This window comes from Ruditapes philippinarum, unplaced genomic scaffold (genome assembly GCF_026571515.1).
Source record: "Ruditapes philippinarum isolate M1 unplaced genomic scaffold, ASM2657151v2 ctg757_1_1_1_1, whole genome shotgun sequence".
NCBI classification, from domain to species: domain Eukaryota; kingdom Metazoa; phylum Mollusca; class Bivalvia; order Venerida; family Veneridae; genus Ruditapes; species Ruditapes philippinarum.
Genome location: NW_026861682.1, coordinates 444799 through 467677, shown reverse-complemented (window position 1 = coordinate 467677; position 22879 = coordinate 444799). Strand labels below are relative to the sequence as shown.

Below are 22879 nucleotides of genomic sequence, written 5' to 3'. Positions count from 1 at the left end.
TGCCTTACAGTAATTACTAATTTCTCATAAAGTAAGCAACTTCTAATGCCACATATTTCTGTATCAGAGAAGTGAAACATATGACCATTCACTTTATACCTGAGATCAATTTTTACATTGGATTAGATAAAACTGCATGTTGTATAAATATTAATCAACCAATTATTGCTTAGTACTGTCACTGGGCATAGATACATATCATTAGCTTTAATATGTTCCATTCTCTTAAATTGTTGGGAATTGGTATTTTGACCTATTATAGCATGTTATGTAAAGTGACAATGGCAAAATTTATCTGCTTTTTGGCCACCAGCCCATGCAAAATTATAATACACAACATATTTCAGCCCATGCAAAATTATAATACACAACATATTTATAGAGTAAGTGATGTCACATGCTTACGTTAACTTCATTTCTAACATTATTTCATATTAATAAATAATAGCAATTGGTCGAAATCACAATGCATTTTGTATGGTCACTACAAATCCCGTCAACCACTTTCTTTCATGATAATGCATGTTTGTAACAGCCATTTTGATTGGATAACTGTGACATTTACATTATTTACATATCCAAATGCTGCAAGTTTATTAATTTTCACTTTTACTTCAAAGAAAACTTTTGGGCACTATTATGAAATTGTCACAAAGAATTTTTTTCTTTGGACAGCTTATATGGCTGTAAAAATATATGGTTGTTTGTAATATAATCCTTGCCTATGGTTATATAAACTTAGAACTGTTATATAAACTTAGAACTGGACCATGTAATATAACTAATTATATAATACTGCACATAAGTTATCTTGCTTTTCTTTCAAAAATCATGACATTTATAAAGTTTTTTATAATACTGCAAGTTCCTAATGTTGCTTTTCATTGGATAATCGTGAAGTTTATATAGTTTTATATACACGGCTGCTGACGATTCATGAAGATATCTTACTTTTTCTCTAAAAATGATGCTTGCTGTTAAAAAGATTGTTGACAGGTTATATGACCGTATTTAAACAGCTGTTTGCAATATAACCCTTGCCTAGGGACTCAGGTTATATTTACAAATAACCGTTTATATAGGGCCATAATTAAAACATGTCAACAATCTTTATAACTAATAATATACACTGAAGCTGTCAATTTATGAATCTATTTCAAGTTCCGTCATGTCATAAAAACTTAGTGAAGTCCCTTTGATATGCAAAAAACAACAACATTCAAGTTTCACAAAGAATGGCAACCAATTACTGAATAAACCTAACAATCGAAACTAAGCATTAAAAAAATTATCAAAAAATAAAGGCTAATTTTAGATTTAACAATAAAAAGGCCCCGATAAATTGAGAACAAACTTAACCAGCACCAGTTATTTATATATAACCAACATATAATGTATATAATATAAACAAATTGTAAATATATATATATAAAACATCATCAAGAGAATAAATCTGTTAAATCGACGCCCACAGCTCTATCAATCTGCTCTAAATAACGGCTCTCCATGGGTAGAGAGAATCTCCTCACATTAGGTAAACTATCACACTGAAAATATAAACAAATATCATTGTTAAACAGATATCTTAAATACTGCGTATATATTGTCACTTTATTTTGTATTATAAGGGAAAATGAAACTAGAATATGAAAAGATACCAACTTAAACAAGAGCTGTCCGGAAAACAGGGCACTAGACTATTCTCAATGCTTGACAGTAAGGAAATGAGTTATAAATATAGATACACTTTTTGTGTTTTAATATGCAAACATTCATAATATACCAGTTCTTATTTATAACAATATAGCTGGTACATTCATTCCTGTCTCAAAATTCATCATTTAATGTTTATAAAAACACCAAAACTTACATTAGAAAATGAGGTATTGGTCCTTGCATCAACTATAGGCGGAGAATCTGCTTCTGTCTTTGAACTGACATCTGGCTTTATAAAATCTTCCCATGGTTTTGTACGAAATACTTGGTTAATTGGGAAGATATGACCTTCTGTGTTGAATAAATATTTTGAAGCTTCTTTATTTAAATGATTATCTTTGTCAAATAACTGAAATAGAAAAAGTCAATTTATTTAAACATGTATAACATTCAATATAAAATATATGGTATTGTATTCATTTTCATTTCAGTTTACTGACATTTTTTTCAAACACCTGGTTTTTTTGATTGTTCAAAAATGTCTTGTTTACTTGTTTATTTGTTTTTCTGTTGTTTTTTATGCTAATTTTAACATGTTTTGTGGTCATATATCTGCAGTTGATCATCCTTATAGCTTTTCTGGATAATTTATCAGTAATTACGAATTTCCCCGCAAGTGACCAACAACTTCTCCCTGATGATTTATGAATCAGCCATTTAACAAATGACCATAATAGATTCTATTTCCCAGATTAATTATTACAGAGAAATTACACCTTGTCTGAGAATCAAATTAACGATTGGCGATGACCCCTAGATTACAAATCCAATGTTCTCTACAGTGTGCTAAGCAGACCTAGGGTGCAAGGTGAATACATTGTTAATGTTATGTCACAATAATGTTATGTGACAGCTCTCCAGCTTCACTGATACATGAAGAACCAACATGCTCCCTTGAGTAGTATTTCAAGCACAGAGTGGAAGAACATGTGGTAAATCCCCAGACGTTTCACAAACAAGTTGGTTAGCATACTCAAGTGGCTGAAAAATCTCACAGCATTAAAGGGTCTAGATAGAATTATAAGAAATTGTTCTTTCAATATACATGTAAATGAAAAAAGAATAAAAGACACCTAAATATCATAACCTTGTGATGTACACATTTATTTATACAAATCATTCATCAAGGAACATAAAAACATGTTTGGAAACAAGCAAAACAAAAACAATATGTAGAGCTGACAAGGGTACTATTCTCAGGCAAGTTGAATCTATAAACATTCATAAAAAATTGAGCTAAAAATAATAAATATAAATATGAAGAAAGGTATATAATAATATATATAGGTATACTGAACTTTACAAATATTACCAAAGTCATACTCACTAGATATAAATATTTACAAGTTTCACTGAGAAAGAAACTTTCCATCCTATCCTCTAGTTCTTTGGTATTCACATCATGGATTGTCCCATATCCACACCTATACAATAAATTAAGAAAAGATTTCTTTAGCTTTTACTGTATCACAATAGTCAAAATTATGGAAAAGATCACAAACAAACAATTGAATTTACGGCAGCAGATCCACATTTTTAATTTATAACAACTACATTGTATATTTGCCAAAGGCAAACGTTTCTGCTGAATTCCAACATACATTTACTTTGAACTAGAACTGAATTGAATGAACAGATTTGAATGAGAAATAAATTGTAAGTATTCAATTAAGCATAAATAATTTTCTTTAAATACTTATAATTAAATGTATTCTATTTGAAATGAGTATAAATAAACTAACAGTTTTAAGCTACTATCCAATACATCTTAAAATTTTTGGAAGAAAAAAATTCCTAAAAATCAAAATTTTACCATACATTTAAATAAAAGCCAATTATTTATATGTGTCATGCTCACATAAATGGTGGAGATTATAAAGTGTTCGAGCACCACACTTAATGCTCTATTTCCATTCATTCCAGACAGGCCCTTGAATGGTTAAATGCCAAAATCTTGCCTTTTTCACCCTCCATGATGCACTTTAAAATGGCTATTTCATCTCCTCACAACAATTTCAATACAATCATGAATGAACAATGTAAAAATCGCCGTAAGAAGCAATATATTTCAACTTTGTGATCATGATTTCTATCAAGTATCTAGACTAAGAAGTACTGCTTCAACACTGTTGTGAGTTAAATCCCACAGAAATACCGCAAATTAAAATTAGGCACTTTCATCCTGCTATTATTATAAACAGTTGCAAATTTTATCTTATATTTGGGTAAGTAACTCTTAGGAGGAATAAAACGAAATCTATACATACTCAGCTTTGGCATGCTCATTAATGCTGTTGTATATATCACGTCCAACGTGCAAGTAGAATGGATTTTTTGTGGCTTGATAGAGGAAATATGTAGACTCCACAAGTTCTGGCCTCAGTGGATAAAACAGAATATCCGGCGCTCTCAGATTCCAGTTGTAACGTTCCGGCAAAGACTCATACTTCCGCCATATTGCATAGTAGATAGCATGTGAGCAAATAGCTTCTTCAATATCTCCATGTAACACCTACAGAAGAAAATGATTGAAATACAGTGATTTCATCAAGAAAAGTTTTAATTAGAACTATCGTTGTGATGAAATTTCCAGACTGTTGAATTCTATCTTGAAAATGAATGTCATCTTAAGGTCAAGGTCATATTATAAAATATTTATATGAAGCTCTCATCCAAAAATATGTTGTGTATGAAATGAAAGCCAAGCTTATAGTTGTGTATGAAATGAAAGCCAAGCTTATAAAATTGAGTGTTACGACTATGGTTAACATTATCTGCAGAGGGACAAACTGACAACAGAAATGTTGTAATCTCTCTAATGAAACAGAAAGAGAGCATAAAAAACAAAATGATAGTGTATTTCACGAAAAAAATTGAAATTAGGTAAAATCACAAAGAAAGTAAAATAAGACATAAATTATCGGACCTACCTGTACACCAGACCAGGCAGCTTGTAAGGCATCTATCCAGTGATTGGCTGTATCCCCTGATGACATATGAACATTGACATATATTGGTGCATTACCGTCTCCTCTATTGCATTTTAATCTCCTGAAAAAACAAGTAATACATCAATCAACTACAAACCAAACTGTATACACCTTGCGCTAATCTGCTGGAATCAGGGTCAGAGGTCATAAAGAAATGTTCTATGCTCATATCTGAAGTATTTGATTAGTGAGAAATGAACATAGACTGTACACTGACCAATGAATATCCCCAAGATTTGTAAGACAGAATAAAGGATAAAAATCTGGAAATAAAGTGATCCCTCGGAAGCATTAATCTCAACAAAATTACAAGAGAATTGCAGACTTGGTTTGATTGAGTCTGTACATGAGGGATACTGAATATGTGCAACATCCCCCACGCCCCCTAGCACTGGCTTGAGCGGTACTCAATTCTAAACACTCAATAGTGCTGGCATCAATGATCCCGAAGGACCATGGCATAAGACCAGGATAAGAAATATTAAAATATAATAGGATTTATATAATTTTTCTATTGAAGCGTCCCTGTTGATCTATGTAAGTTTTTTAAATTATATATTTTTAGACATCTGAACCTCAGTGGAGCCCCTTTAAGGTTTAACAAAGAAATCTATTCCTGTAAACTGATGAGTATGAACAAAGAACACCATTACTATAGTATTCTACCAAAAACGTTAATGTGAAGACTAATAATAAATGACTTACCCACGCCTCATATGAAATTTAATGGATTCATAGAATTCATTGAAAAGCCTGAGGTCTTCTTTATCACCAAATAATATATAACTCTGCAAAATAAACATATTTGAATGAGTTTAATCTATAACAGTACAATGAAGTTTGTTTATCATATAATATAGATAAATGGAGGTAGCTTTACAACTATCTTAATCTAAACAAAAATATCCAATCTATATGAATGTTAACATAATGATATTTTTTACTTAAACATCTTAATATGATATAACATGTTCATGTAAATTGTATTTATAATATCTAGAATTGCATACAGTAACAATTCTGTGTTTATTGCCTGGCATTCATGATGTCCTACCAGTCCAATAGCATTTGATCAACTGACATTTTTATTAAATAAAGTTAGCTGGTGAATTCAAAGAGGCTCACTGCCATGATCCGACGGGTAAACTACCAACACCTATCTTTGGGTCATCAATATTTCATGGACTGGGTCTAAGTCATACCAGCACTGCCAAGATGTTATGATGTCTTTCCAGTTTTTTTCTGAGAGAGTGAGACCTCAGTTGCAACATAGTTCATAATTTTCAGGCACAAGCAGGCACCTTAATAGAACTACAAACTTTCTGTAAGCTAGCTGGATAGCTTCCTAACATGAAAGGTGAGATTGGAAACCACAGCAGTGAGGGACAAATACATGAAATTCATAGCAAATCCTTACCATTTCACCACTTCCCCGGCACCCTCTTTTAGCCTCAAGTCTGCTGGCGGCAACTAATTTTACCTATGTGACCAGTGCAGACCAAGATCAGCAAGAACACCTGTGTGGTCTGATCATGGTCTGCACTGATAGCTATTCAGTCGATATATATTTTGAAATTTTCCCTTAAACTGATAACTGGTTTTGTCTTAATATTAAGATGGATAATTTCCGTTTAAGATATTTAGGGTGGTAAGGATTAATATTGATTAATACTAAACCATGCCACAAAAATTCCAAGTCAAAAGTTTGAATCTAAAAATCATACCTTGAGCATGTATTCAAAGAATGAGTCCAACCCAGCACCGAGTCCACTCATTTTACCAACCCACTCTCCGGTCTGTATATTAATTACATTTCCTATCAAATGGAACAGTTTAGTATATAAAACATTTCAATTTTTATTATACAGAAATTAATGAAAACTCATCAAAGAATAGCTAAAATTAATGTAAAGATAGCAAAAACTTCATGTTAATATAGATAAATTTCATATAGTGATAGCAAAAATTTCAAGGAAATATAGCTAAATTATGACATGTTTTACCTAAAATCCATGTAAAGATAGCTAAAATTCATGTAACTATGAATGAAATTTATATCATAGCTATTGCGAATATGACTATAGCTTAAAAAATTACTAAAATTTTATCAATGTTTTTTTCTATTCATACCAAAAATTTTAAATGACTTCTTTAGGAAACTTAACAATTACAATAATCATTTGAATAAAATCTTTGACAATATAACACTATAAATGTATTGAAAGTTTATGCTCAAACTTAACAAAAAAAATATTATTTTGAAAATTTATTGATAACTCACCAATTAACCCTGTAACATTGGATTTATAGTTCAATATCTGTCTGACAGCTTTCCTAGCCGCTGACTCAAATGTTGGATCTCCAATAAGACGTGACAGGATCCCAAACTCGAGAACCAGGGTACCAGCCCCAGCTGTACAAGTTTCATTTATACAATCACTTGGAACTCCTTTTTGTAAATTGACCTAAAACATTGGAATGATATTAAAGCATGTTACATAGCATAAACAATTTTCAGCGATTGAAGTCAGAACTATCAACAAAAATGTTTAATACAGGATTCTAACGTTTTCCTTTAAGTTTTTTGCAAAAATTATTATTTCCCCCCAAATTTAAAATTTAATTTCCTCTTACAGTTAAAAAATAGCCCTTGCATTTCAGTAAAATTTCAATTTACTTTACATTGAACTTACAGACAAAATAAAGTGCATGTAAACAAAACTCTTATAAAGGCAGTGCGATTTTAAATGTATGTTTTTCTTGTAGTTTAATATGAGATTATATATTGTGAGACAACAACATTCAAAGAGAAACAAAATAAAAGAAATATTACCCTTGGAAATGGTATTCCTGTGGCAGAATTATCAAAGGCAATAATAAGTCTAGAGGCAAGGTCATGGGCAAGATCTAACAGTTCCCCGCTGTACTCAGATGGAACAATGTCACCAAATGGCTGGTCAGGGTCAATAATCAACAGATGAGCAGATAGTAATCCAGCAAGAACTCTGAAATAAAGAAATCTCATATATACATGTATATTTAATCATGACTTTGCTAATTTTGACTTTTAACAAAGTTAGAAATTGTCGTAAACTAATTTCTTGGATTTACTAAAGGAACAGTATGGTCTTAAATTGGTTATATTGATATGGGCCATTGGCTGTATACAATGTGTCAATACATATAATTATCAGTTCCATGCTAATTTAATAATTGTTTTTACAAAACAGTGAATTTATCTAAGATGTTATGAAAAAATTAAAGTTTCAACATTAAGCAAGTGACAAAAATAATATTGGAATGTATCCTTGTTTATTTTATATGAAAACAAACATTTAAGGATACTTAAATTATTAAATTAAAAAATGTTGTAATCATTCAAGCATTCATAACTTTCAGCAGGAATTTTTCCAAATGCCATTGAAAGACATACCTTATTGTTGCTTCAAAAACTTGGACTGTTGTATTCTGGAAAGTAAGGTTCTCTGATAGTAAACCTACAGCTCGTTTAAATTCTGTATTGTTCCCCATTATCTGAAATGTTTATGAATACACTTATAGTTTCTAATGAAAACATGTGATTATATCCAAAAGTATGATAAATGATAAGATTTATTGGATATTACCTTCCAACTTTTCACAGGAAGTAATTGTAGTGTGGTTATAAATTGTATATTTTTCAAGGTTCCCTTTATTTTTTCTATTTGAATTGCAGTATCAAATGGACAAAAAGCAAACAGATGAAATATCAGCTTCTTAGAAGTTCGAATATTTTGTTATAATTCAAAGAGAAACATTGATTCAATATAATTCTTGTAAATAACTTAAACCTTCAATAAACATTAAAACAATAAAGGCAACAAATCAACATTCTCAAAAGAAAGTTTGGCCTTAGAAAAACACTAGCAACTTCATTTTGTCTGCATAGAAGAAATAAAGATGAATACAAATTCCTTACTCATTTTGCTTAAGAAGTTAAGTTAATGTAGTTTCATATATCAGAGCACAGTCACCTTATCATAATGTTTTGTTGGCTTATCTCCAATTATACATGCTTTTTTATTTGATTTTTTTTCTGAGTATAGATTTGAAAATAACAAATAAATCAAATGAGTTACTCAGTATACAATGATAACTTTTCCTACCACTAAAGTGTCCAATGTATCCACCAATGTCAAACTATAATCTCCAAGTACATCATTGATGTTGATATTTAAACTGCCAAAAAAAAATTTTTTCATGTCACATTATTGTCATGTGTAATGTATTATAGTTTTTATAATATCATCATAATTGTTTATTGTCACAACAACATTGATAACATTTAAAATTATAATTTTTACAATCTATATTAGCATAAATTCAATTTCTAATAAGTACATGTAATTAATTTAATTTCTATTACATTCATATCAGATTAAAAGATTATATATATTTTTCAAAGGCCCAATTTTGACAATCGAGCAAATATAGCTGTTAAATATGAATGATATCATTTAAAGTAAAAATAATTCAAATAACAACAAAGTGAAAGTTGAAGCAGATAAACTTACGGGTTGTCATGATCTGGACCTCTTCCTGTACAATGAATTGGATCAAGTTCATCTTTAGGATAGGCATGTTTCATGTAGTTGTCATATCCAAAATAAAACATGTCCTTAATACCAGAGAGTGTTTCAATTCGCTCCTTCTCGGAAAAGTAACCATACTTGCCTTCATAGGGTTCCCAGATGTTCTTAAAATAACTCTCATTACTTGTCGTGTGTAGTGTACACACTGTTATAATTAATACAACAATTCTAAACATAATACTCCCACATTTTAGCAGGAGTACAAAAGTTTGATAACTTTAATTTGAAAGTTATAACCAACTAAGGTAGTCTACTACTATATTAAACAGGAAGTGCCGAAGGACATCCTATGTATTCTTACACTGCATTAATATAGTTCTACTAGTTTTTCGAATCAGACATTTGAAGGAGGCGTTGAAAATAAATCAATATTATTTCATCATATAGGACTAATAAGTTAAATCGTTAAAACTTTTTTCAAACTATTACAAAGGCTACATACTTGTTTGATATTATTGCGCTTACAGCTTGCTTTGGCCGTGGGAATTCCCTATGACTAACCAATCAGATACATCGATGTGTGGCTGGATGGAATACCGGAACCAGTATGTCCAAATTTTGCGGGAGTTTTTGACAGCTATGGCAGACAATGTGCACTGTTTTGAAGAATATGATGATGGTGTGATTTTCAAGGTAACAGCATATCATAAGATGCTTAATAAAACACAGTTTTATGTGAATACTTGCATATCTTAACTTTTGATGATTGTAAATATACAACAGATATGCAAAAGTTACAATTATTTTTCTACACTGTTTTCAGCTGTGTTTTAATATGTTAATTTTGGTCATTTATATGTTATACTAATGCTATGATGGGTGGTTACAAAATATCTTTAAGTTATAGTAATATTTACAAATGATACAGTGTACAGATAGCAGGCTTAGCACCACAATTTAATTCATATTTTTTATATTTTTATTACATTAAATAATATGCTTTACTGAATTATTAAACTGTAGCCCAAAAAATTGTACACCAGGGCTTTCTATTATATAGACGATGGTCACCCTTCAGGTAAAGACCAACATCAATCTTATATCAGGTTGTTAAATTGGTTGGTCGAAATATTGAGACTAGCTTAAAACTGATAAATGTATATCGATAGCAGGATTTACCTGTCCTTAAAGATAAGTATCATTTATCAATTAGTATAGAGCAAAACCATAAGGCACTTGTCTCAACTAATGAATCAATTTTATTTTGTCATTAGCTTCCAAATAAATTACAAACACAGTTTCAAACCACTTGCCCCTCACGACTGTGGGTTCGAATCCCGAGAGGGACTTGGATTCTTTCATGTGAAGAAGCTATCCAGCTAGCTTACGGAACGTCGGTGGTTCTACTCAGGTGCCCGTTCGTGCCTGAAATAATGCACAGAAGGGCACCTGAGGTCTTCCTCCACCAGTAAAGCTGGAACATTGGCAAATGACCTATACTGTGTTGAATGGTGTGACGTAAAACCTAAAACAAACAAACACAGTTTGACTAATATTTGAATTTCGTATCATCACCTTACATGAAATCTAGTTGACTGATCTTTGAGCAAATTTAATAATTCAACCCAGGCCATTTTTCAGTGAGTTTAAAAACACATTCCAAAAATATATAGAATGAATTATTGCTTATGGACGATAAATGTATATAAAACATGAGCAGATGTTTCAAAGAAATGAAAATTAAGTGGTTTATTTACCAATATGATTGTAACCTTATAAATATTAAGTATAATATAATCAATGATATCATTAACTTCTGCTAAAACATCAACATTGATTACTACTGATAAAAAAAAAAAGAAATTATCCTCGGTGCACCGCAGGTAAACAAATTGATCATGGATACTAAGCTTATAATTATTGCTGTTCAAATTAGCAGTATTTATTTGTAAAAGATTTTTGCTGTATGTAACAGGGATCCCCGTTGTATGCAAGTCTTCTACAGAGTGGCTCATTGGCTGAAGAGTTAGAGGTAGAACAAGCTGGAATTGACATCAACACAAACAGTCAGACATCTATACGTCAACATGAGCAACTAAATACTAAGGTATTAATTATCATATTTACTGACCTGAAATTCATGATCTTTGAGTACTTGTCACTGCAAATAATTTTCCATCAGCTGAAAGAATTAAATTTAAACCTTGACCAAGAGTTCTTTTTAAGTATTTAACCCTGTGACAAAATTAATGTCATTTGCTCCCAACCATTGTATCAATGATTCATGTAAAAAAAACTCAGATATTTGCAGAAGAACATTTTTCTGCTGAACACAAGTAGTGTTTTAATATTGTTCAATTGGTTCAAAACCCAGTGGAACAGAAAATGGCAGGAGACTAATGTTATTGTTTAATATTAAGGATAAAAAATAGATATTATTGTCTGTCACTAAGGTGATACATTGCAATAAACTATACATCCAATTAAACTTCACTAAAAATAGATTTTAAACTGTATAATAATGTATTAATTTGACTTGGGATATTTTTATTTGTTACAGAAAAAGAAATGGGACTTAAAGTTAGCTTGCTTACAAGAAACCTGGAAGATTGTCCTCAAAGGACTATTGTCATGGTTTCTACCAGATCTCTCTCCTATTGTAAGTTAAACGTTTCATATTCAACTTTATTTCATTCAATATGCTAGTATATAGACATCTATTAACTTACTTATCTCTTTAGGGGCGTCTGTGGCTGAGTGGTTGAGGTCATTGATTTCACAACATTTGCCTTACACTGTTGTGTGTTTAAATCCTGACTGGGACTTTGACTTTTTCATGTGAACACAAGTGGTTCTACTTAGGTCTAAGGTGATCCATATCAAACAGAAATATATATCAACAATAATAAGCATAGCGATTATATTATATTGAATAAATATTCTAAACAGTATGGCTGAAAATAAATTAAATATTGATTAATAATGATATTTTGTAAATATTTTATTGGATTGTATTTTTGTAGTACTACACTCATCATGATACTGTCATTAAATGTTTGTCCGGAAGTTCATGTCTCGAGGAGGATGACCAAGATTTTCTTCATTTCTACATCACATCATCAAAAGACGGCAAAGATAGTATAACAACGTCCAGTAGGATTTCAAAATTGTAGGTTATTATGATCAATTTATATATTTTTCTTCCAAATTTCTCTCATTGTATCACAGTTTATAGTTCATAAATAGTTTATGATCAATATATGTATTTTTCTTGAGATTTTCTTTTATTGTATGACATTTTATAGTCCATTGAGAGTTTATGATCAATATATGTATTTTTCTTCAGAGTTTCTTTTATTGTATAACAATTTATAGTTCATAGATAGTTTGAAGATATGTTTCAGTATTTCTAACAATTTCATTTTGATGATCTTTTCTTTAATATATTGCTTTTATTTTGTTTCTTATATGACATGATGACCGCATAATAATGTCATGATGTCATAAAATGCATATTTTATGCACTGAAACTTTATCCTACAATTCAGTCATACTCTCTTGAGTGTGAAATTGTATATTCTAAAATGTTTTATCTGATTTAGAAGAACAGTATATTCATTTTTTATAGTATGTGCACTTAAAGTAAGCAATTGTACATTTGTTATGTATTTATATAATTGTAAATGGAAATCTCATTGATATTCTATTTTTCAGGGCATTTTACACCATTCCCTGTCTCCTATCTATTTCTGTCTACCAGTTCATGACCTTTGATGTTGCTAGGCAACCATTTCCATGGAGATTAGTGTTGTTATCTACCGTCACACCAATATTGATTCTTGAAATTTTCAAAGAAGCCAGAAGATATAAACATAGAAAAATATGCAAAGATAAGGTTCTGTTGTATAATGATTTGATCAAAAGAAATGAGAAACTAGCTAACATGGTGAAGAAATGTTTAAGGCTTATCCAAGAAACTGAGCTGATTTCCCGAGGTTTTACACTGTAAGTAAACTTTAATTGATGCTTCAACTTTAAAGGTTTTTATATATACATGTATATAAGCAATAACTGATATGAACCAATATTTTATCAGTTCTTTCACTACAGGTAGGGTTCGAATGAGGAATATATTAAATTTACTAATGCATAGTATAAATATTTAATGTCTCTGATTCAAAACATCTAGGCTTGCTGATGTAGTTTCATCGCCTTCCTCACCTGCAGCCTCACCCTTAACCTCCATGCCTTCACCCTCTTCTTCATCACCTTCCTGTGCACTTCCTTCTTCCGCCTCTTTCTTTCTATCTTTCATTGCAACATTTATTATCTATAGAATACTTATCAACAATGTAAAGGCTTGCTTTCCATACATTTCCTATTGCCTTTAAACCACTTGCCCCTCATGACTGTGGGTTTGGCTCCCATTGGGAACTTTGGATTCTTACATGTGGTGAAGCTACATTGTATCCAGATAACTTACTAAATACTTCTGATTATACTCAGGTGCACGCTTGTGTCTGACATAATGGACAGAGGGGCGCCTGAGGTCATTATCCGCCAATAAAGCTAGAAAGTTGCCATATGACTATTACATTGTTGTCAGACCTTATAACAAGAGTATTAAAGGTTGTTTTAAAATTGATAGAAACAGCAAGATTGTTACACTTAAGTCTACTTACAGGAAAGTATGATATACAGACATATATAACAATGTTTCTTTCATGTCTTATTGTAGGGTGAGTCAAAGGAATCCCCTGTCTAGATTGGAGGGAGGTCAGAAAGATACTGTTGCTAGGCAATGCCCTGTGTTGAGGAAACTTGTGTTTACTGCTGCTAGGGAAGCTGTTCTGCTCTTCAGAAGTGAAACAAAAAAGCTGTTTGACTTGTATCTTTTTCACATATTGTTTTTTCATGTAGATTCTATAATAATTATGTCATATTCCTGCCCCCACACACACAAAAATGATTTTCAACTTTTTTAGTAAATTTACATATGTATGTCACCTATATTTGTTATCTCATTGGTTTAAACTTTAAAAAAAATGTTTTTCCTTAACACTAGCAAGTTATCCTTTAAGTAAGGAATTGGATATTCAAGGTAGCTATTTAGCATATGAACCTATACAGAGTTATGGCCCCTGTCTACAAACAGATATTGAAGATATGGATACACTGCAGTCAGTAACAGATGGATTTTCTATATCAGCATTAAAGGTAAGGTAATATGCTTATCTGGTGTAATTTTCAACAGAATGATGGGAGCTTTTTGCTGGGTTGGATTTTAGGAGGGGTGTTAGGTAAGACTTTACTCATGCTGTTAAGATCAAAATATTATTGGGACAAGATTAAATGGTGCTGGACAACTTTAAATGATGTTTTCTTTTAGCATAAGCTAAGGGCCTGAATAGCTCAGTTATTGAGGTCCAAGATTAAAAAAAATGTGGTATTTATAGCTGAATTATTGTTATTGAATTACAAAAATGTTGCTCTAAAGTCAGTGTGATTAACTTTTACCAACAGTATACAGCCAGGCCAAACTGCACATCCAAGCAGTCTAACCAGTCTCTATACTGTTAGCTGACAAATTTTAGACTTTCATCTTGATATCCCTTAGAAATGATAATGGACAGTTCCAAAAATTGAAAGCTGGAAAAATCCATTTAAGAATTCTGCAGGATGAGAGCTAATGCAACAAGAACATTATGTTATGCATTTTGATAGGTTTCATATCACTTTATGTATATTGCATTACCAATGCTTAATATACAATGTGCATTGTATTTTTTTATAACTTATTAACAAATACATACATTATTGTAGGGTATGACTCATTTGCTGTCCCTCCATCAATCAGAATTCATCAAAGCTCTTATTCTTGTGAAGCAAGAAAAGTTCCAAAAAGGTAGGTCAATTATAATTTGTGGGGTTTTTTTTCCATGCTGGCTTCTGTGTTGGCATTGAGGTTGACATTTGCCATTGTGATAAAGTTCTTGTCTGTTGCTTCTGGTAACAACCCTGTTTATAACATGAAATTTTGATCTGTAAAAGATGTCAGAAATAAAAAGTATACAATATATACATACATGTATATAAAATTATTGTTATTGAAAAGAATTAATAATGAATATTAAGTGTTTATGAATATGAGGAGGATGTGATAAAATTGCTCAATATTTTGTCAATATTTTATAATAATTATATTAATCTTGGTGAAAGTATGGCTTTAATTTCAATTAAAGCCATGGTGAAAGTTACTGTTCTAGAACGTTAGGCTGCTGCGGGCAACAGACTATACCCATGCAAGTATTATGCAGAACAAGCTTAGTGAGCACATCATGCCATCTGCTTATGGTCGACACTGTTTGCTGTGAATATTTTGAAACCTTCCCGAAAAGTGATGAATGGTTTAGTCCAGATTAAAAGATGGACAAGTCCATTTGAGATATTTAGTGTGGAAAGGGTTTAAATTATTATTGATTGTCAAAAGTATGTAGTAGGAATGAGAATCTGTAGTGTTGAAGAGGAAGATATCATTAACAGCCTTGCAGCAAGTTTGGAGGAATTGACTGTATCACTACAAAAGTCACATGACTACCATAGCTGTGCTTGGATGACTAGGGAATCAGTCTCAAGAATAACTAGGACACAGTCAAATGTTGAAGATATCTACATTGCTGTACACAGTCTTGATCTACATTTACAGGCAGCACTTACACGGTAACATATTTAATAGATGAAATTTTTGTTTTGAATATGCATGTACAGATAAACTTGTCTTCTAAAACCATGTTTTGGAAATGGAATCTTTGTTGAAAGGTGGTATATATTGATGAAGTACATGTTAATTAAAAATATTTTGTTTGAATAATATGAAAAAGAGTGGACCAACTTATGGGTTATCCACATCTGGCCTTTTAAGAAGATGGTATTTTTGCTCAGATTTTCAGGTTACTTCTGATAGGACATTTACAGAAGAAATATCAGACTCTTTCTAAACCAATGCTTTTGTTTAAAAAGTTTATCAAACGTTTATAAAAAAATCATTTTTTGTGCCTAATCTAGATTTAAACAAATATGAGATATATTTTTATGCCATAACAAAATTGATTTTTTATGCTCCATGTAGAGTAAAGAGTCTAAGTGATCATATCCAAACCATGCCTGATGCTGGTCTGTCAAATATGAACCTGGATGACCTTATAGACCAGATGCAGCCAATCAGAGCTGAGCTTGATTCATGCAAAGGATGCTGGGAAGAGGGTGTTAGCAGGATTGAGAAATGTGCTGGGAAAAACAGTCAGAGAGGTACAGTAGTGTTTCTCAATATAGTTTTTAAAATGTTTGATTCACTATTATTTATGTCATAAAAATGTACCATAATTTCTGATAACAACAATGTATAAAGGAGTCAGGACTGTATATATACACATTTACTCAGGCCCTTGACAATAATCTTTCTCCTCCCAAAAAGGAGGGCTTATGTAAATTATTGCTAGGATGTGCCATTGCTATTTGGGAGATTTTATCTGTTACCCCATTTGTTCAATTCAGGTGAGGGAAATAGCCTTAATTGGGCCTCATAATCCGGAATACTTCCTCCCTTCTGAAGTAGTTTTAAATTTTGACTGGCATTTAAAGCGAAAATATTTGTTTTGAATGTGTGTTTTGGCACAGATTTATATTACTAATATAAATCCGTGGTTTTGGTTATGGTATTTTATGACATTTTTTTCCAAATTCTTTACTTCATTTACATTAAATTTATGTTACACAGCTATGAACAAATATTATATTATTACTGAATTTTATATTGCTTTAAATTTTGTAGTTGGGACTCAGTCAGAAGCAACATGTCAAGCTGATGTTGATAAAACACAGGACACTGATACACCTTCTAAACCATTCGAGGATTATATAATAGAAGATCAGGTAAAAATTGATTTGATAAAAATTTATATTATCTTTTACAGTAAAACTTGTTTTAAAGACCAGTAACAATATGTATGTAATTGTTATTATCGTGAAAAGTGATCTTTGTCATAGGTTTTAGGGTAATTTCATCAGGATATCTAAATTTGACATGTAAAACATTATTGGATGGTAAGATAATGACTTTTATGACACATTGTTTGTCTGAGTATTACATACATGTATAGCTTTTACATTGTAGGAGATGTTTATATACATTTCTGTATTATATATGATATTAAACTGCACTTTCCATAGACTTTCTGTTAATTTTCTCAAAGTCTGATAATTATTAAGTACAAAATAGATATTATAAATCTTGTATGTCTCGTATTTTGTTGCAATCATTTTGATTCTGAACTATATGGGATATTAAACTGCACTTTCCATAGACTTTCTGTTAATTTTCTCAAAGTCTGATAATTATTAAGTACAAAATAGATATTATAAATCTTGTATGTCTCGTATTTTGTTGCAATCATTTTGATTCTGAACTATATGGGATATTAAACTGCACTTTCCATAGACTTTCTGTTAATTTTCTCAAAGTCTGATAATTATTAAATACAAAATAGATATCATAAATCTTGTATGTCTCGTATTTTGTTGCAATCATTTTGATTCTGAAACTATTAGCCCAGAGCATCAGCGAAACTGCTTGTGTGAAAGTTTGCGTACCACCTCAAATATTTTCAAAGCCCATAGATATACCGCTTTGAAACTTTGCACACTTGTTCACCATCATGCCCCCAACCTGCACACAGGAGGAGGTAACTCTATCGAGCTATTTTTACAATGTTATGCCACCTTACTATCAAGGATTGAGAAAAGTTGTGCATGCTGTCCTACTGGCAGCTGTTGTTTAATTTATTCTGAATAGTTTGCTTACCTTACATTATATATATCATACTGTTCTCTGATTGGTCAGCGTATGTTTAAAATGTTTAATGTCAATATATTACAGGTGTTTCAAGGTTACACTGACCCTGATGAGATCTTAGCTGACTATGAATGGGAAAAACCTTTAACAGCAGAAGAAAAGGTAACCACAATTTATTGCACAGTTTGTGTAAAATGTTTTGCAGTTTATGCTGAATGACTTAAATATCCTACCCCATTTATAATATGGTCCAGCTCAAACAATTTATATGGCATTCCTTTCCTATATTTATTGACTAAACAAATTATGCAATTGTCTTTAAATTTAAAGCTGTACATTTCTTAAATTTAAATGAAATGACATTTAAGATAGATAAATAACAAACAAAATGATTCAAGAGAGTTTTATTTTCTAATTAACTTTTTTTTACTTGTTAAACAGTTTTAACTATAGACATGTGTAAAAGTGCATCAAGCTAAATATCTGCTGTCTTCAGTTTACAAAATTACTGTTTGATTTGCAAAAGATAACTCCCAAAATACCTGTATGAAAGAAATTATAACATTTAGGTTTGTTTATTTCCGTAAAAGAAAATGGTGCTTGCCAAAAATAATTGCTAAATGGTTTAAGTCATACTTAAAATGGAAGCATAATATTTTGTTCTGGAATATTTTATTCTGTTTATGTACAATATTCATGTGTGCAAAATAACAGAGATACATGTATTCTATGTTGAAACACTTTAAGGAATCTTTGGAAAAATCATAATGTTATTATTTTTTTTTAACTTTTATAAAAATATTTCCTAAGAATTAATAGCTCTATACCTTTTAAAGGAACTCCACTGAGGTCCAAATGCCTAAAAACATAATTTGAATTTCTTACATAGATCAGCTTGGGCACTTATAACAGAAAGGTATACAAATGGTAATTTAATCCTTTCCCTCATGAGCATATTGTGGAAAATGCCCGTTTTGATTGAAAAGCCTCTTGTTACAAGTTCAAACAGCTATGAAACTATGAAAAATGCTTCAATACTAATCAAACTTGGCACAAATGTTGACTGGACCATTGCCTTTGTAACGACATGCTCAGTCTTAAATTTCCTGTTACCATGGCAACGAGGGGACATCTCAAAATTGACAAAAATCACTATTTTGCCTTGATTTTTTCCATCAAAATTGATTTCAAAGTGCTGCAACTTCTTAATGGATTGAGATAGAGTCAAAGGCTTGTCAGCTTTGGTTACACTTTACCTTATGATCAACCTGGGTCATTTTTAGCCTCTCACAAGTCCAAAATTTTCTTGGCGATGAGGGGGACTGACATCTCCCTTCTGGCAACCCCCTGATATATCTTTTGGACGGGGGCCGCGCCGAAAAAGTGCTCACTTTTTTTAGCAACATTTCTCAAACGAAAACATGTATTGGGGGCCCAAATAGAACATTTTTTCACAATTTAAGGCCTAAAAGAGGGCGGGGGGGGGGGTCGAAAATGCGTTGTTTTGCGTATATATGAGGTATTAAGGAAACACATTTGAAATTGTATATATGTACTTTTCTTATCACGATTTGAGTGAAAAGCGTTGCAACTCTTTCCAGTTTTGGGTCATTTCTCACAATAAAAATAACTGTTCTTAAAAACAGAGTGAGCAAATGGTCTGAAATTGTGCAGATAAGTTATTGGTCAAGACCTTTATAAAATCGAATATTAATCTTGAAAAATTATTTCAAGTCTGTGGAGTCCCTTTAAGTTGTTATGTGCAATGATAATCATTTTTTTTATGGAATAGTTATCAAAATTACAAAACTAATACATGTATATAAAATGTTCTTTTAGGAAAAGAAGAGGAAAGAGAAAGAAGAGGCTTTAAGAATGTTATCAGAGCTTAAAAAAGTTATATCTGTGAGAGCAGTTGACACCGAGAAACGTGAAAAAGCTGCAATATTAAAAATGTATCCAGACCTTAAGTTTTCTGAATCATCCAATCCTGAAGAATCTAACATGTCAAATACTCAAATTTCCTCCAATGAAAGAGCATTAGATAGGTCATGTGATAAATCAAGTGAAGTTCCACCAAGTGGCCAAGAAGATGGGTTGTACAAGGAGAAGGATAATGAAAACAAAACTACTGTTCACAAACAAAATCACAATACGGAAAATGAAGAACTAAGTTTAGATCAAGAGTTGAATAATGTAAAAAGAGTAACTGATGAAAATTCTTTATTTGATGTACCATGTGACCAATTGAATGAGAGGGATAAGCATTCAGTAATTTCAGCTCAAGGTGTGCGAAGATTAAGGAGAAGTGATATGCTTGAAGTAAGTGACTCTGATTCTGAAGGATACCCAGAAGGTAATGAAAGAGATGAACATTATGGTGATGATGAGGATGATGATGATGAAAGAGATTGTCTCCCAAGGTTAGGTCTTCCACTAAGAGATTTGACAAGGAAAGATGAATCAGAAGGCAAAGCCCTTGGCCCTTCTTCAGATGAAATCCAAAGTTTTAGGTTACCCTTGCTTACTCTTGAAGAGAGACTTGAACATTTTTCAGGGGCTAATTTTGGTTTGACATCAGAACTTGCTGAAAAAGCAGTTGCTAAATCAAAGACCATGGGTTTGATGGAAGAGGCAACGTTTGGTGGGGATGTTTATGGAGAGTGCTCCAGTAGCAATGATGAAGATGATAATGATAATCTATATCATGATAGTCATTATGCTGATAGTGTGAATGATCATGGCAGAATAGAAGATCTTACTGAAAGATGATTTATATGTAATTTTAAAAATATAAATACAAAAAAGATTTGGTTTTGTTTAAAGTCACACAAAAATTTGATGAAACTTCCAGCTAAGTTACTTGAGAAATTATAGGCCTTAATTAGTGAAATTTGAAAGAGACATTGCCACTGACCAGTAGATGACGCCTATGGTTGTGAAACGTGATATGGACATTGCCATGGCCTGAATAGCTTACCATTCTATAGTTTGCGGTCAAAAGGTTAAGGTCATAGTAACAGTGGAAAATCCTTTTCAGATCAAAAACTTTAGAAGGGATATGACTAGATATGTTAAAAAAAATTGTAGGGACATTGCCCATGGCAAGTTGATGACCTTTACTGATTTTATTCCCAAGTGCGGGATGGGGAATATAGGAATGGCCTCCGTCTGTCAGTCTGTCCGTCCCTACAAACATATAGATACTTAGGGGGCCAAGAACAATTGGTAACAGTAAATTTCCTTTGATACTATTCATTCAGTAAGCTCTTATGTGACTACTTTTTCTCTTACGTGGCTAAAAGAACATAAGACTTGGCACTGAAAACCAAACTTTGAGCATGTCTGTCTGACCGCCGTAACACTTTTGTGTCTGCTTAATAAATTTTAAATCGCTGAAAATGTTTTGAAATAACTTGTCAAAAGTGATCACCATTATGAGACAATGTGCAAAGTGCAATAACTGGGTTGCTATACCAAAGTTCAAGGTCATACTTAAAGGTCAAGTGTAAAAAAGTGTGCACTTTATGTGACAGCTCCATAACCTTTAAACCACTGACATCTTTTAAAAATGACTTTGCACAAGTGACCACCATTATAAGACGATATACAGAGTGCAACAATTGGGTTGCTACCATGATGGTTAGTTAAGGTTACACTTAAAGGTCAAGTATTAAAAGTCAACAATTTTTGTATGCTCCTTAACCTTTAAACTGCTGAAAATATTTTAAAATAACTTGGCATAAGTGATCACCATTATGGGATAATGTGCAGCCAAGGTCGAGGTCACACTTAGGTCAAATGTAAAAAGTCTACATTTTGTGTTCGCTCAATAACTTTTAAACTGCTGAAATGTTTAAAAAAATAATTTGGCACAAGTAATCCCCATTATAAGACGATGTGCAGAGCGCAATAATTAGTTTGCCATCCCTTAGGTCAAGGTCATACTTAAGGTCAATTTGCTACCCCCAAGGTCAAGGTTAAATGTTCTCCATAACTTTTTGACTTTATGGAAGATTTTAAATAACTTGGCACAAATTATTACTATCATGAAACTATATACTTATAATATACATGGCACAACATCAAGGTCATTGACTGTTAAAGGACAAGAAGTACACATTCATGTCTGCTGCGGAAGGGGATTTAACTGTCCTTCAGACTGTCTTGTAAGGGTTAATTGGTCACAGTGACACTGTAAAAAGCTTGTCTTATCAATAACTTTGGCAGGAATAGGACTAGATTTGTGATACAATGTAGGCAGTTATGATCCCTATTGCTTTTGCTGTCATAAAGTCATTTGAAGGTCATTGTGTAAATTAAATCCTTGGAACCACTTGGTACTGATCATGATTAATTAGTTTGAAGTTTTTATGCTTGAAGATACAATGACTTTACCTTGACAGCTAGCTTATTATATACTTTCTTGTAAAAAATATATAGGTTTATGACATTTTTGTCAGTCAAATAGTGAGTCTGCGTTTGTTGGAAACTAACTCCACCTCTTGGCTAATTTCATGATGGCAACATGTAAATAATTATAGTCTCAAAATTTGAACAAAAATTAAGTATTAATTATTGTGATGTCATTTGGAGAAAGTCAATGTAAAAAAACAACAACACATTTTTATATTAATAATTTGAGCATAAAGGGCATTATACATGTATATTAATGAAAAACCACACAAAATAATTGGATACAGCAGGGTCTTTCAAATAGAATTCTATTAAGCAGTGAAAATTGTAAAATT

At 31.7% G+C, this 22879-nt stretch overlaps 2 protein-coding genes across 2 annotated transcripts; one reads left to right on the top strand and one right to left on the bottom strand.

Moving 5' to 3' along the window:
- Positions 1-771: 771 nt before the first annotated feature.
- LOC132716502 (ER degradation-enhancing alpha-mannosidase-like protein 1) lies at positions 772-9597 on the bottom strand. The gene is made up of 12 exons (XM_060699794.1): positions 9260-9597; positions 8852-8924; positions 8140-8240; positions 7540-7711; positions 6988-7171; positions 6431-6522; positions 5412-5494; positions 4647-4767; positions 3984-4228; positions 3044-3140; positions 1871-2065; positions 772-1547 (listed from the first exon to the last, which is right to left on the bottom strand). The coding sequence occupies exons 1-12, from the start codon at positions 9511-9513 to the stop codon at positions 1440-1442; spliced, it is 1725 nt and encodes a 574-aa protein (XP_060555777.1). The 5' UTR covers positions 9514-9597; the 3' UTR covers positions 772-1439.
- Positions 9598-9800: 203 nt separating this feature from the next.
- On the top strand, positions 9801-20916 carry LOC132716501 (vezatin-like). Its single transcript, XM_060699793.1, has 13 exons — positions 9801-9970; positions 11253-11384; positions 11838-11936; positions 12301-12446; positions 12992-13282; positions 14016-14165; positions 14347-14494; positions 15101-15182; positions 15778-15997; positions 16407-16585; positions 17109-17209; positions 18213-18290; positions 19968-20916. Exons 1-13 carry the CDS (start codon positions 9830-9832, stop codon positions 20898-20900), a joined length of 2700 nt encoding a protein of 899 aa, XP_060555776.1. The 5' UTR covers positions 9801-9829; the 3' UTR covers positions 20901-20916.
- Positions 20917-22879: the final 1963 nt, after the last annotated feature.